Source organism: Aethina tumida, chromosome 5 (genome assembly GCF_024364675.1).
Source record: "Aethina tumida isolate Nest 87 chromosome 5, icAetTumi1.1, whole genome shotgun sequence".
Lineage (NCBI taxonomy): Eukaryota > Metazoa > Arthropoda > Insecta > Coleoptera > Nitidulidae > Aethina > Aethina tumida.
The window spans coordinates 25,133,853-25,148,965 of record NC_065439.1 but is presented as its reverse complement, the minus strand read 5'-3'; the positions used below and the strand labels follow the sequence as shown (position 1 = coordinate 25,148,965).

At 32.1% G+C, this 15,113-nt stretch overlaps 4 protein-coding genes across 13 annotated transcripts in view; 3 read left to right on the top strand and 1 right to left on the bottom strand.

The window, feature by feature from the left end:
* Positions 1–11,576, top strand: part of LOC109605330 (restin homolog) — a 34,871-nt gene extending 23,295 nt beyond the window's left edge. For 7 of the 10 annotated variants that reach the window (XM_049968117.1, XM_049968112.1, XM_049968123.1 and 4 more), the window contains 14 exons: positions 2,652–2,804; positions 3,003–3,224; positions 3,278–3,476; positions 3,529–3,766; positions 4,239–4,295; positions 5,636–5,776; positions 5,830–5,994; positions 6,098–6,118; positions 6,235–6,412; positions 6,695–9,657; positions 9,713–9,757; positions 9,965–10,149; positions 10,951–11,144; positions 11,391–11,576. In XM_049968117.1, coding sequence (XP_049824074.1) covers positions 2,652–2,804; positions 3,003–3,224; positions 3,278–3,476; positions 3,529–3,766; positions 4,239–4,295; positions 5,636–5,776; positions 5,830–5,994; positions 6,098–6,118; positions 6,235–6,412; positions 6,695–9,657; positions 9,713–9,757; positions 9,965–10,149; positions 10,951–11,144; positions 11,391–11,437 — 4,808 coding nt within the window. In that variant the 3' untranslated portion in view covers positions 11,438–11,576. The remainder of the gene's footprint in view (positions 1–2,651; positions 2,805–3,002; positions 3,225–3,277; positions 3,477–3,528; positions 3,767–4,238; positions 4,296–5,635; positions 5,777–5,829; positions 5,995–6,097; positions 6,119–6,234; positions 6,413–6,694; positions 9,658–9,712; positions 9,758–9,964; positions 10,150–10,950; positions 11,145–11,390) is intronic. The other 3 variants (XM_049968115.1, XM_049968114.1, XM_049968113.1) reach the window with 3 other exon arrangements.
* On the top strand, positions 10,159–10,922 carry LOC109605332 (succinate dehydrogenase [ubiquinone] cytochrome b small subunit, mitochondrial-like). The gene has a single exon (XM_020021898.2). It carries the CDS (start codon positions 10,276–10,278, stop codon positions 10,870–10,872), a length of 597 nt encoding a protein of 198 aa, XP_019877457.2. The 5' UTR covers positions 10,159–10,275; the 3' UTR covers positions 10,873–10,922.
* On the bottom strand, positions 11,523–12,681 carry LOC109605334 (DNA-directed RNA polymerase II subunit RPB11). The gene is made up of 4 exons (XM_020021899.2): positions 12,449–12,681; positions 12,306–12,395; positions 12,081–12,255; positions 11,523–11,626 (listed from the first exon to the last, which is right to left on the bottom strand). The coding sequence occupies exons 1-4, from the start codon at positions 12,499–12,501 to the stop codon at positions 11,591–11,593; spliced, it is 354 nt and encodes a 117-aa protein (XP_019877458.1). The 5' UTR covers positions 12,502–12,681; the 3' UTR covers positions 11,523–11,590.
* Positions 12,682–13,219: 538 nt separating this feature from the next.
* LOC109603469 (mitogen-activated protein kinase 1) overlaps positions 13,220–15,113 on the top strand; it is a 57,484-nt gene continuing 55,590 nt past the window's right edge. The window contains exon 1 of the mRNA XM_049967166.1: positions 13,220–13,401. Within this exon, the coding sequence (XP_049823123.1) occupies positions 13,274–13,401 (128 nt within the window). The 5' untranslated portion in view covers positions 13,220–13,273. The remainder of the gene's footprint in view (positions 13,402–15,113) is intronic.

Sequence of the window (15,113 nt, the reverse complement as noted above, 5' to 3'; positions counted from 1 at the left end):
TTTTATTTAATTCTAAAGAATTATAACATCCTACAATATTTAAGGAGATATTCCCTTCTTAAATGGACCACATTGTATGTATTTCCTATATAAAATGGTTCCTTCTTCTCTGTGGAAAACTGTCTACATAATTTTCTGAATTTTATTAACTAGATAGATTGACGTCATTTATTTCAATTCCTTTTGAAGAACTAACCAGTTGTCACATAATATACTCCTACAATCAATTTAATATCCTCTCAATTCAAAGATACATAAAATTTAAAGAACCCATCCAGCAGTACTTCTCCAATTAGGATATTTCCATAGGTTTTTTAATTAATTCTAATGAATTATAACATCCTACAATATTTAAAGAGATGTTCCTCTCTTAAATGGACACCACATTGTACGTATTTCCTATAAGAAGTGGTTCCTTGTTCTCTGTGGAAAACTGTCTTCATTATTTTCTGAATTTTATTAACTGGGTAGATTGACGTCATTTATTTCAATTCCTTATGAAGAACTAAGCAGTTGTCACATAATATACTCCTACAATCAATTTAATATCTTCTCAATTCAAAGATACATAAAATTTAAAGAACCCATCCAGCATTACTTCTCCAATTAGGATATTTCTATAGTTTTTTTATTTAATTCTAATGAATTATAACATCCTACAATATTTAAAGAGATGTTCCTCTCTTAAATGGACACCACATTGTACGTATTTCCTATAAGAAGTGGTTCCTTGTTCTCTGTGGAAAACTGTCTTCATTATTTTCTGAATTTTATTAACTGGGTAGATTGACGTCATTTATTTCAATTCCTTATGAAGAACTAAGCAGTTGTCACATAATATACTCCTACAATCAATTTAATATCTTCTCAATTCAAAGATACATAAAATTTAAAGAACCCATCCAGCATTACTTCTCCAATTAGGATATTTCTATAGTTTTTTTATTTAATTCTAATGAATTATAACATCCTACAATATTTAAGGAGATGATCCCCTCTTAAATGGACCACATTCTATGTATTTCCTATAAAAAATGGTTCCTTCTTCTATGTAGAAAACTGTCTACATGATTTTCTGAATTTTATTAACTGGATAGATTGACGTCATTTATTTAAATTCCTTATGAAGAACTAACCAGTTGTCACATAATATACTCCTACAATCAATTTAATATCTTCTCAATTCAAAGATACATAAAATTTAAAGAACCCATCCAGCATTACTTCTCCAATTAGGATATTTCTATAGTTTTTTTATTTAATTCTAATGAATTATAACATCCTACAATATTTAAGGAGATGATCCCCTCTTAAATGGACCACATTCTATGTATTTCCTATAAAAAATGGTTCCTTCTTCTATGTAGAAAACAGTCTACATGATTTTCTGAATTTTATTAACTGGATAGATTGACGTCATTTATTTAAATTCCTTATGAAGAACTAACCAGTTGTCACATAATATACTCCTACAATCAATTTAATATCTTCTCAATTCAAAGATACATAAAATTTAAAGAACCCATCCTGCAGTACTTCTCCAATTATAATGTTTCCATAGGTTTTTTATTTAATTCTAATGAATTATAACATCCTACAATATTTAAGGAGATGTTCCCCTCTTAAATGGACCACATTGTATGTATTTCCTACAAAAAATGGTTCCTTCTTCCCTGTGGAAAACTATCTACATGATTTTCTGAGTTTTATTAACTGGATAGATTGATGTCATTTATTTCAATTCCTTATGAAGAACTATCCAGATGTCACATAATATACCCCTACAATCAATTTAACATCTTCTCAATTCAAAGATACATAAAATTTAAAGAACCCATCCAATTAGGATATTTCCATAAGTTTTTTATTTAATTCTAATGAATTATAACATCCTACAATATTTAAGGAGATGTTCCCCTCTTAAATGGACCACATTGTGTAAATTTACTATAAAATGGTTCCTTGTTCTGTGTGGAAAACTGTCTACATGATTTTCTAAGTTTTATTAACTGGATAGATTGACGTCATTTATTTCAATTCCTTATGAAGAACTAACCAGTTGTCGCATAATATACTCCTACAATCAATTTAATATCCTTTCAATTCAAAGATACATAAAATTTAAAGATCCCATCCAACAGTACTTCTCTAATTGAGATATCTCCATAAGTTTTTTATTTGATCCTAATGAATAATGGATCAATAAAATAGTTATGGAGGTGTTCCTATCTCAAATGAGCCAGGCTATATGTATTTTCTATAAAAAATGGTTCCTCTTTTCTTATCATTTTTAACGGTTGCGTTGAACACAGTACACAGTTGGAAGTTTTTTCATTTATAGTTCAATTAATTCAGTTTAGAAATTATTCTGAACTATTAGTTAGAGAGGTGTTGGGCTCAGTGTATGTGTTTTGTATAAAAATCTTCCCTTGTATGTGTTCGTTGTCCTTGGAATAACTGGATGAAACCACGTCTTTTATTTCCACTCTCTATGAAGAAACAACCGGTTTTCACGTAACAAAATCCTACAAGGAATCTAATAACATTTTAATCCGAAGATACTCGTACTTAATGTTTAATGAACCCATCTAACAGTAACATCTCCAATAAAGACGTCACCTATCACATTATTAACATGAATATGGATGCAGATTCCAGCGCGATCCTGACAGAAGACACCGACAGCTTCATCATAGGACAGCGGGTGTGGGTGGGTGGCACCAAGCCGGGCAGGATCGCCTTCATCGGCGAGACCCAGTTCGCACCCGGCGACTGGGCGGGCATAGTCCTCGACGAACCCATCGGTAATTTGCAATGCTGATCCGATCGGGATTTCTTTTCTGGTATTTCGTACGCCAGTCACGCGTGACCTATTAATATAGGAACGGCCTCGTTATTGTTATGTTGCGTGAATAAATAAGTCGTTTCACACATGAAGTACCAGAAAGGTTGTCCGACGGTTCCGGCGACGAAGTTCCCGCCTGTTACCGATGCAATTTTAGGGAAGAACGACGGCTCCGTCACCGGCATTAGGTACTTCCAATGCGAACCGAAGAAGGGCGTGTTCTCGCGCCTCACCAGATTGACCACCGTGCCGCTGGAAATGCCGGGCATGGGCTCCGGGGACACGTTCGCCTGTTCCACCCCCACGAACGGCGTCAACAGGAGTCCGGTGTCGCCCACGGGTAGTTCGAGGAGTTTGCTGAAGTCCCCCATGTCCACATGTAACTAAAACTAAAATGAAGCCGTGCGCACTTGTTCAGCACTTTGGTTTCAGATGGTTCTAACACGAGTCTTGCGTCCACCGCCCACATCGATTACAAACTGGGCGACAGAGTTATCGTAAAATCAAGCCAGGGCAGCAAAGTGGGTTATGTCAGGTACATCGGTCCTGCTGAGTTCGCCAAGGGCGAATGGGTTGGCGTTGAGCTGGACGAACCCAGAGGCAAGAACGACGGTTCCGTCAATGGAAAAAGGTACTAAAACCCATGCACGACGTTCCGAATCACTCCAGCATTTTGTCCGTAGGTATTTCGAGTGTCGCCCCAACTTTGGGCTCTTTGCTCCGCCGTCGAAAGTCAGTAAATCGCCCAGTAAAATCAAGCCCAGCTCTTGCCAAGTACATCCGGGCGGAGGTTTACCTCCCACCGGATTGAGGAGGGCTAACTCGAAGGAATCGATGGTTTCCTTGTCTTCTATGACCAGCGCTGCGTCTGGCATTAGAAGGGTAAGAGTGTCTAACTCAGCTATGAGCCCCCCGGTTAAGGTAGGTTGCGTGTTGTTAAATATCTTTTTGCCAGTACATGTATTGATGATTTTTTTAAAGTTAAAATGTTAATAACACATTTGTTGTTTGAAGTTCATGGTCAATAATTATCATCAATATGATGTATTTATAACATAATTTAATACAAAAGGACAACACCAACCAAGATAAGTAACAGTTAACGATTGTACAAATATTAATTTACTTAACAAGTTTTTTTTTGTTGTTTATTTGGCTAATTATTTGTGGCATGTTATTTTTGTGCCATTTAATTTATTTTTAACATTTAACCTTCAGCTATTTTTACACATTTTTTGCAGTTTTTTTTAATTAATTAATTTATTGCTAATATTATGCTTTATTGGTTTGTGTTTGTTTTATGTGAATAATGTTCAACATAAAAATATAAATTATAACCATTAATCACATTTTTTTGAGATTTTCTAATGATTTGTTGTGCGTTTTTTATTAGAAACTAGCACCCAAAAGTAGCACCACAACGCCCATACCAACCAGAACGGCCCTCCAGGTAACTTATTAAGGCCTTTTGATGTATCCAATCAGAAAAACCAGCTTTCAGCTTATTTAATAGTTGTTTGTTAAGTATTAACAGGATTTTAGCGTATGCTATTATGAATAAATAAAAAAATATTTTATGTGTACTTTGACCACTAATAGGTACTCGTTGTTAAGTTATAATCCAAGATTAGTTTATTTATATGTTTAACTATTGTTATGTATTAATAAAGTTTACTCATGTTGTAATAGAGTTTTACTTTTATTGTGATTTGATTTATGTATAATAAAAATAAATATTTATGTATATGTGTAATAAAAATGTTTCTTTGTGTTTAATTTTTGTCCTTGTTTATTGCTTTTACATGTTTTAATTTGACAACCCAATTAATATAAAATAAAAATATATAAAAAATAATTAAATAAATTTAACGACAATTTGACAATTTAATTAATATAAAATAAAAATATATAAAAAATAATTAAATAAATTTAAGTCAATGTATAATAAAGTAAATAATAAAATACATAATATTCAAGTAAAAAAATGTATTCAACTAATTTTTTCAGATAAATATATATAATAAGTTATATAAAATATAAAAAAGAGTATTTTATTAAAAAACAATTAATAAGAAAATAACGATTAATGAATTAAATAATATAAATTCATTTTTGGGTTGAAAAATATATTTAAAAAAAAAAATAATAAAATGACAATTTAGATTGAACTATTATCTAATATAGAATTTATTGAGTTACATTAGCATATAAATGAAATGTATATATTTATGTTGAAAACCACAATACATTATGTAATTCCAAAAAATTATATTTTTAAACGTTTGTTTAATTTTAATTTATTATTTCCAAATTCATTTTCTAAATGAATAAAAGTTATTTAATAGATTAACTCATCATTTTAATTGTTAAATCATAATAGAAAGTCTTGTTGAACAGTGAAGTCTAAAAATATAGAACAACATAATTAATTAATAATTTAATTCATAACGTTTGCAAACAGGACTTAAAAGTGTTTAAGCAACATTTTCTTCATTTTATTATCTTAAGCAATAAACATATTTATATTAAATATTATTTACTTAATTACCCTTTTATTATTTTAATATTTATTTATTCAATTTAATTTTTTAATAAAAATAGTATTACAAGGTCAATGATGTTATTATTAAAATTATTATTATTCTTAAGTTAACACGAGGACAAGAATTAATTATTTCAATAAACTTCCACGATATTTATTGGTGGTCCCAATTTTATTTATTACACAAATTTTAATCTTGGTTTTTCTGACGATTGTCCCCATCATATTTTAATGAACCACTTCCATAGGACGTACTAAAAGAAAAACAACAGCACATCGAACAACTGCTCAAGGAACGGGATCTTGAACGTGCCGAAATCACGAGAGCGGCCAGTTTGGCCGAAGAAGCCGAACAAAAATACGTCCAAATTAAACAGGAATACGATAAGGTTGACGATAAAATAATTCCTTAACACTCGTAATTAACCGTTTTTTACTTTAGTACCGACTCGAATGCGAGGAGAAGCTGCAGGAGCACATGGTTCTCCTGAACAAGCTGAAAGATGACAGGAGCGAACTGATTGCCCAGTTGGAGAACGAAAAGCGGAAAAATGAAGACCTGCTGTTTCAGTTTGAGGAAGCCGCAATCACTAAGGGTGATGTTGAGGTGAATATGCATTAAAATACGTTACCTATAAACACATTTCTATGTTTACTTTTGCCCATTTCTTACGTTTGGTACGTTTGGTTTATCGTCATCTTAATTTCAGGGAAAAATTTTAGCACAAAAAGTAAGTTCTCGTGTGTGTCATGTATTTTAATTTAACTGCATCTTGTTTCTGTTTGTATATCTAACACCGTTTACTTGGGAATCTTATTCGGATTAAAATAATATGAATATTTTTAGCAAGAGAATGAATCCAAAGATGCTAGAATTAAGGAACTGGAAGACTTGCTCACGACTGAGAAGCAGAAAGGTGAGGCGGATGCCACAAAACTATTCGAATCAGAAGAAACGCTCATGAAGGCCAGAGAAGAAATAGAAAATTTAAAAACAGAGTTACTGAGTGCAAAAGGCAATTCAGGTAAAATACAATTAAATTTACAGCTTACCTTAAACCTTAAACATTCAATATTCTAAATGCAGTTGATTTAATTAATTAATTAATTAAATGAAAGGGTTTAAGTTAAATTTACGCATTTAATAACAAATATTTTTTTTGTTATTGAATATACACACATGTATATAATAAATAATTTATGTCTAGAAGCTTTTTTGTACCTATATTTGTTTTTTGTATTTTATTTTGTTACACTGTTGCTTTTTTACTAATTTCATTTTATTTTATTTGTGTTGTCTATCACAGAATTAGTAGCAACTTTACAAAAAGATCTGGAAGAAAGTCGAAACGCGGTGAATCAAAATTTAGAAACTATAAAGTCATTGGAAGAAAACTTAACAACGGCCACTTGTGCCAATGAAAAGTTCAAGGAAGAATTGGAGGAACTCAGCAGAAAAATAACGGAAAACAAAGATGTTTCATCTCAAAAAGACAATGACATTTCTATATTTAAAGCGGAGATTGAAAAGTTGCAAATCGCCTTAAACGAAAAGACTGAACAATTAGAAAAACTTACTAAAGAAACGTCTGTCGCACAATCTGATTTAAACAAAGAATTAGAAAAGCTAAAAATGGATTTGAGTGCTAAAAATATTGATTTAGAAACACAAACTGATAATGTTAAATCAAAGGAGGAAACAATCGTCCAATTAGAAAAAGAATTAGCCACATTGAAAACTGATTTGAATAGCAAAAACAGCGAATTAGAAAAGTATCATAGTAATTTAAGTGATTTAGAAAATGATTTACGTACCCAATTGGAAGCAGCAAAAGAAGAACTGAAAACTAAAGTACAAAATTTCGAAAAAGTCGAAAATGAATTAAGGTCAGTAATCGCACAAAAAGAAGAAGAGATCAAAATTAAAGAAGGTGCTATTTCTGAAAACTCAAATAATGAAAAACAGGTCAAAGAACAACTTAATAAATTAACCGAAGAAGTGAAATTAAAGTCGCAAGAATTTGAAAGCTTACAAAACAAGATGACTTCCGAAATACAGAACAAAGAAAAAGAACTGGAGGAAAAGAATGCTGTTATAACCAAACATGCAGAAGACATAAAACAATTAACAGAAAAAATTGAAAGAATAAGTAAATCCTATGAGGAAAATAATAACAAGTTACTTGAAAAATATTCCGTTGAGTCCACAGAAAAGGATAAGAAAATTAAAGAAATTTCTGAACAGCTTCAGGTTAAATTGGCCGAATTAAAAGCTATTAACACCGAACATAATAAAGTTAAGACAGAGTTAACCAGTCAATTGGAAATAAACAAAAATATCTCAGAACAATTAGAATCCATCAGAAAAGAATTATCAGAAAATAATGAAGCAAAGAATACTGAATTAAAGAATATGGAAGATAGTTTAAAAGAAAAAGATAACCAAATTCAAAATTTGCAAACAGAACTTCAAACCACCAAACTAGACCTTCAAACAGTATCAAATGATTTAGTACAGTATCAAAGTAGCTTATCCGATGTTGAAAACAATCTAAAGAAGGAACGTGACGAAATTAAGGAGAGTTTGAAAGAAAAAATTGTGGAATTTGAAGAAACAAAATCCCAACTAGGCAATTCTTTGGCGGAAAAAGAAAAGTATATTGAAAAGTTGACTGCTGAGATTGAAGAAAAACGTTTACAAATAGAAACGGCTGAGAAAAGTTTTGATTCAGCTAAAACCAGCAATGAAACTATCATAAAAGATTTGAATGAAAAGCATCAAAAGGAGATCGACGAATTGAAACTTAGCTTAAATAAAATTACTGAAGAATTAAATAAACAGAATGAGACTTCTAAAAATCTACAAGACTCAACCAACAATCTTCAAGAGGAGTTGACAAAGAAACAAACGGCCATGGAATTACTACAAAAAGAATTAACCGAATCTCAAAACAACTACAAAATTTTAGAAACGGAAAATGCCACAATATTGCGAAATGAAATCGAAAATGCCAAAAAAGAAGCTACAGCTACACAAGAAACTATTAAAGCTGATTATGAAAAGCTATTGAAGGAACAACAAGATTCGTTACTTCAAAAATTGAAAGACTCAGAGGGTACTCTTTCAGCTAAAATAAAAGAGGTGGAGAAATTAAATATTAAATTAACTGAAGAAGTAGCAAATAAAGAAAAAACAATACAAGATATTAATGAAAGTCTAAAACGTTCAACAGAAGAACAAAATAAATTAGTGTCGGAAATCAATGTATTAAAGTCTGCTCAGGAAACTTCATCTAAAGAATTACTCGAAAAACACCAGCAGGAAATTCAACAAAGGGAAGCAACGTTGGCTTCTAATTCCGAGGAACTGAAGTTAAAAATTAACGAAATTAAAGCACTTAATGAAGCCAATGAGTTGTTACAAAAAGATGTATCAAATAAAACACAAGATTTGCAAACGTTGACACAACAGTTGGAAGAAATCAAAACTCAACAAGAGACCCTAAAAAAGGAAAACGATAAAATAAAAGATGACTTAACGAATATACAAGCTGGTAAACAAGAAACGGAAAACAAATTGCAAGAATCAAATACAACAATAAAAGAATTACAGGAAACAAAACAAAAACTTGAAAATGATTTGCAATCTTTGGCTACCACTTCTGGAGATTCCAACGAGAAACTTCAGCAACTATCTCAGCAGTTGTTAGAGAAGGACAAACTTTTCGAGGAGTCTAAAACAAAATATATAAGTGAATTGGAAGGTTTACAGAAATCTCTTGCTGAAGCTCTTAATGATAAAAAGAACACAGAACACATATTAGATATGCAGAAAGTTGAATATGAAGAAAAATTACAAAAAGCAGACCAGAGCAAAGTAATCACAGAATTGGAGAAATACAAGAAAGACTTAGAACAAGCACTGGAAACGCAAAAAGTTGAGTATGAAGAAAAATTACGAAATGCTGACATGAGCAAAGTAATCACAGAGTTGGAGCAAAGCAAGAAAGACTTGGAACACGTATTAGAAATGCAAAAAATTGAGTTTGAAGAAAAATTACAGAAAGCTGATCAGAGCAAAGTAATCGCAGAAATGGAAAAAAGCAAAAAGGACTTAGAACAGTTATTGGAAAAACAAAAAATTGAGTATGAGGATAAATTGAAAAAAGCGAATCAAAACGACAAAATTGTCGAATTAGAAAGGGCTCTGAAAGCCGCAAGAGAATTACACCAATTAGAAGTAGTACGATTAAAGGAAGATCTAACCAAGGTAGGGCTTAATTTAATACCACCACTAACACTTCTATTAATATTGTTTCGTTTAGGCACAAAAAACTGTTGTTAATGGTAACACTTTGGAACCCAACGAGGTTAGTACATCGTTATTCACAATACGTAAAACAATTTATAATATAACAATAATACTGGAAGGTGCTGTCCGATTTTATTAATGTGTTGTAGAATATTTATATTTGTTTACTAACTGCTAATTAATAGTAGTAGTAACTTTCGTTGCATGTTTATTTTAATAATTTTGTATATAGCTTGATTTGTGCATGGATTTTTTCACTAACTAGGTACAAAATAACAATAAATCCACTGATTACAAGCAGCTGCTGGAGGAGAAGATATTCGCGGAGAATCAGGTGGCCTTCTTGAACTCGATCATCGTGGACATGCAAAAGAAAAACGAAGAACAGAAAGCTAGAATCGAAATTTTGGAAATGGGATACAGTCCGAATGCTGCTGCAGAATTACAATTGTAAGTATAATTATCTTTTTATAAATGGGTTTCTATGGCAACAGCTTTCAAGATTTATTTATTGTCAACTAACTAGTGTGTCAGATATTTTTAATCATTTTACACATTGCTATTTTAACTCAAAATATGGCATTGGCCTCAATTTTACGAAACACTATAAAGCTCCAAACTCTAACAAGAAGTCCGGCATTAACAGGAAACTTTATAAAAGTAAATCCGGTAGTTCCACGTGCGTATTCCAAAGTATTGATCACTGCGGACAAGAACAAGAATCTTCTGCCCAAAAACAGTTTGATCTCTGAAGTAGTTAAAAGGAATATGTCCGCAGATCATACTAAAGTATGGCCCTTCGAAAAAGTCATTACTTTGGTACTTCTTGGAGTAGTTCCGTTGACATTTTACTCGCCTACGACTGTGTCCGATGATATTTTTGCGGTAGCAACCATTCTCCACACATTCTGGGGTTTGGAAGCTTGTTGCGCTGACTACATTAGACCTGTTATATTTGGTTCCGCAATTCCTAAATTGGCTATATTTTTATTATTTGCTACTTGCGGTCTGACTTTGGCGGGGCTCATTTATTACAACCACAACGGACTTGGAATTGGTAAAACTATACAAAAAATATGGCTATTGGGACGCGAAGAGGAATGTGTTGAAGATGAGGAAGGAGGTGGAACAGGAAGGGCTGGGGGTGGGGCTGGATCAGATGAATGCAAATAATTGTTTGACGTTATATATACTTTACCTTAAATAAATTATATAAATTTTTATATGAATTTTGTTATTTTTTTATTTTAGACTTGGGTACAACCCACATGAAAGAGCAATACCAGTAAGAATGTACTGTGATATTTGTGAAGAATTTGATTTACATGAAACAGAAGACTGTCCCCAACAAGCTTCAGATGAACCAATGGTTGGAAGTCAAGTAGTTGGACTTACTCCAGCCAAGGAGAAGCCGCCGCCAAGGCCTTATTGTGATATCTGTGAGGGTAAGTTTATAATTATACACATTCAAATATGTTTTGCATAATAAGATGCATATTTTCACTAATCATATGTTAATCACATAATAAAAGGGACTAAAAATATTTTATTTAAATGGGCAAAGATGTTTATCGACAATATTTTGATTATTTACACTCAGTGATGTTCCAAGTAATATGCAAAACATTTTTGAGTGTATGTATGAAATATATTTTTAAATCATTAAACACATTTTTTATTTTTTCTTACAGTTTTTGGTCATGAAACGGAGAACTGCACAGAAATACAAGAATTCTAGTTACAAATTTGTAAATAGTATTTATTTGTTTTTAAATTAATTCAATTTGTTGAGGATGTTCCAGTTAGTTTTAAATAATAGAATATTTTGTTATAAAAATTATTTATTGTTTTATCTTACAATACAAATAATAAATACTCGTCTTTTTTAAATCTAATCCAAGCCTTCCTTCTTTTCCTTAATTGCCTCCTAAAATTAAAAAAAAAAACATTATTACCAGAAAAGATAAATTGTTGATAGAGAGACACCCCCATAAAATTTGTATTTTTTGTCTGATTTTAACAAACTTTTTTTCAACTGTAAAGCATGAAAATATGTACTTATAAACAAAATGAGTAAATTTTGGTCCAAACCTGAAATCTACAGAATAATTTTTAGGCATGAAGATTAAAGAATTCATTGTGACAATTTTTTTAACAACTACACAACTGGATTAAGAATCCCCTGAAATGGGTATATACCAAATTTCATAATTCTGTGGAAAAATTAATATTTTCTATGAAATTATTTTTTAATTAAGTAGTTTATGGAATAAACAATCAAAAATAGCACAATTTATCTTATTTTTCAAGAATATTGGAATATTATGACTAATAATACTTGAATAATGCATAATATTAACTGTATTTACATTTATACATACCTTAAAACGTTCCTCAAACAAACACAGCTCAGAAATTAAGTCAGTAATAGCATTAGTCAAAGCTTCTTGTGGTGAATAGTCTGACGTCGTCTGAATTCTAAGTACAAACTTGTGTTCCAAAGGATGTGGCAACTTGTAGCCAGCAAACAACACATTCGGGTCCTTCAACAACTGACTAAAACACAAATTTATTACCATAACATTATCATAAACGTATAAACATACTTTCTGATCATGTTTCCAAGAGTGTGGTCCTCTTTGTTAACGGTAAAAATAGCAGCATTTGGCACTTTCGTATCCTGTTCCCTTATTATCCTAAAATTTTCCCAAATTATAGGTTAGGTTAACCAAAACAAAAACGGACTCACTTTTTTTCGCCATCGTAAAGCAAGAATGATTCGAAGGTTGGCGGCGCGTTCATGTTTACGACCGGTGTTTAGAGTAAAACAGCAAAATTTGCTTTAAAAATTAAATTTACGGCACTAACCACCAACCAAAGATGTTCTCGTAAAATTTTACCAGAAATTACTGAACATAGACTGCGGCTCACTCTAGTGTTAAATTTTGGAGAATTGTGCGCCTAATTACCCAAGCGGCAATTTAAAACTTCATTGCTGTTGTAATACGGTGTATTCTTAATTAGTTAATTAGTTTTGGGATACATATTATTTTTACGAACTATTTTCTTCATCTGTGTTTATGACTATATTCAAATAGTTTTTGAGGAATTTAGGTGCGACATCTATGAATCGCTAGCACAGTATATATAGAAGAAGGATGCTACCCTAATTACATGTAACTACTAACAAAATTTGAATAACAATTATTAAATAAATAAAAATGTTATTGATTGTGGAGTCGGCAAAATTTCAAGTTGCCGCTTATTAACAGGACAAAAAGTGAATAATATGTGTTGATTATGGTTTTATTTTAGAGAGGGCGTGTCAATAAAATGGATAATTATGCCGCATACATATTTTTTAAAAAACAATTAATATATATTTAACAATTTTACATGATAAAATCACATAACGGAACCGAAAACAATCAAATTAGACATCAAATCCAGTCCATAAGCACAGTTTCGCTGGCACTGGGATCGTACGAGGAAATGATACTTTTACCTGTACCGAAAGTTGTCAGTGTGCGCGAGTTTCTCGTGGCGATAGGTCGTTTCGCAAGTCTCGCTAAAAATGGCGGAATCTACAGGTGTATCTGCTGCAAATCCGAACGCCGAAATAGTCAGGGGCCAACTTTTCGAAGTGGGACCCCGCTACACCAACCTGGCCTATATTGGGGAGGGCGCTTACGGAATGGTCGTGTGAGTATCGTTTAATTTACCGCCGCGTTCGGCCCCTTGTTTTAATACTTACACGCCCAAAAACAATAGCCTCACGTCGGTGCGGCGTTTTCGTCGGCGACGTTTTCGAAAAATGCCGACCGAAAATCCAGGGGGGCCGCGACTGCGACTGAACAATGGCAAATTTTCGGTGGTCGACGAGTTTGAGGTTATGTTCCGTACAAGTTTTTGTAATTGAAAATTATTACAATAACCGCAATGTATCGATTTTGTTTATTAATTTTTATTGTTGTGCGATTGTTGTGTTTTTACGTAATTTTCTTACCATTTTACGGTCCGATTTGTGCGAGCGTTGGATCGCTTGTCTCACCTATGTCAATGTTATATTTTTAGAATAATAGATTTGTGTTTACATCGTTAATAGATTTTGGCATTTCATTTTTTATTGAATATTTTTATTTGCCAACAAGCGTCGGCTAATTAAAATTAGCACATTTCTGCACGTAAATAAATAATTTGCCGAATGTGCTGGAGTCGCCGAGTCCGTTTAATTAAATATTATTGCGTTGCTTTAAACTGTTGATGCGAATCAAGGTTTGTTTGTTTGCGTTCCCAAAACTCTAAACTAAATCCATCAACGTTTTCCGTAAGAATAATTTTTGTTAATGTAAAATTCCGTCACTAATTCGCCGCCATAGGAAATTGGTGCAGCTAATAAAAGTACGTGGAATATGTGGAAAGTTGTAAATCTGTTAATAACAGAGAAAAATACGAGCCCGAGCACAAATATTTGTTTCCAGCCGCGTACGTACACTTTATGTTCTCCAGGAACTTATGTACACATTTTTTTCATAAACACGAATTACTGTTTTCGAACAATAAATCTAATAAGTCTAAAAATATGAAGGGAACTTCAAAAAGATAACGTTTTTTAATAAACAGTTCATAGATTAAGTAATTGATAAAATTGCACTCGAGAAACAGTCAAATGGCAATTGAAAAAAATAATAAATTTCTCGTTTTAAAGAGCACACCTAGTGTGACAGTTTAAAAATTATTATCAGTTATGTAGTGTTGATAACAACAATAAGGCATTATAATTGTTTATTAGTGGATTTAGTTAGATATTTATTAATATGTATAAAAAAAATCAAGAGTTAAAAGTACAGAAACTATAAAATAATACAATCTTACATTTTATCACACATATCCATTATTATTAATAACTTCTGAAGCTTTTTTTTCCATTGATTTCAGTAGCTTTTCAATATAATCGTGCCATATTTGTTTGTACTGGTTTTGAACTTCTTCGTACAGTTCATTGAAATTTAACTTTTTGTATGGATTTTCTGATCAATTTCATACCAAAGGTTTTCAATCGGATTTAGGCCTGGGCTTTGTGCTGGTCAAGACATTACACGTATTCCTTGAATAGAGAGCCATTCTTTAACGTGTGTTTCGACTCGTTATCGTGTTGGAAGGTCCACCGTAAACTAATGTTATCTTCGGTAAATAGAAGCATATGATTCTCCAGAATGTCAGGATAAACGAAACTATCCTTTATCCCGTCTATTTTAACCAGTGAGTCCATGTCAAACCTGGAATAGCATCCCCAATCCATAAAGCCTCCTCCACCATGCCTCAAACCCATGAAATGCCATCAGATTTGAATAATTGGAACCGACATTCATTGGAAAAAAAGACTGATTTCCATTGCCCATCTGTCCAGTTCA

Excerpts from the sequence above, each read along its gene's own strand:
- LOC109605332 (XM_020021898.2), top strand. The coding sequence starts at position 10,276 with ATGGCATTGGCCTCAATTTTACGAAACACTATAAAGCTCCAAACTCTA.
- LOC109605334 (XM_020021899.2), bottom strand. The coding sequence starts at position 12,501 with ATGAACGCGCCGCCAACCTTCGAATCATTCTTGCTTTACGATGGCGAA. Across the intron at positions 12,256-12,305 it reads CTTGGAAACATGATCAGAAA|TCAGTTGTTGAAGGACCCGA; the intron begins GTATGTTTATAC and ends TTTGTGTTTTAG. Across the intron at positions 11,627-12,080 it reads TGTTTGAGGAACGTTTTAAG|GAGGCAATTAAGGAAAAGAA; the intron begins GTATGTATAAAT and ends TTTTAATTTTAG.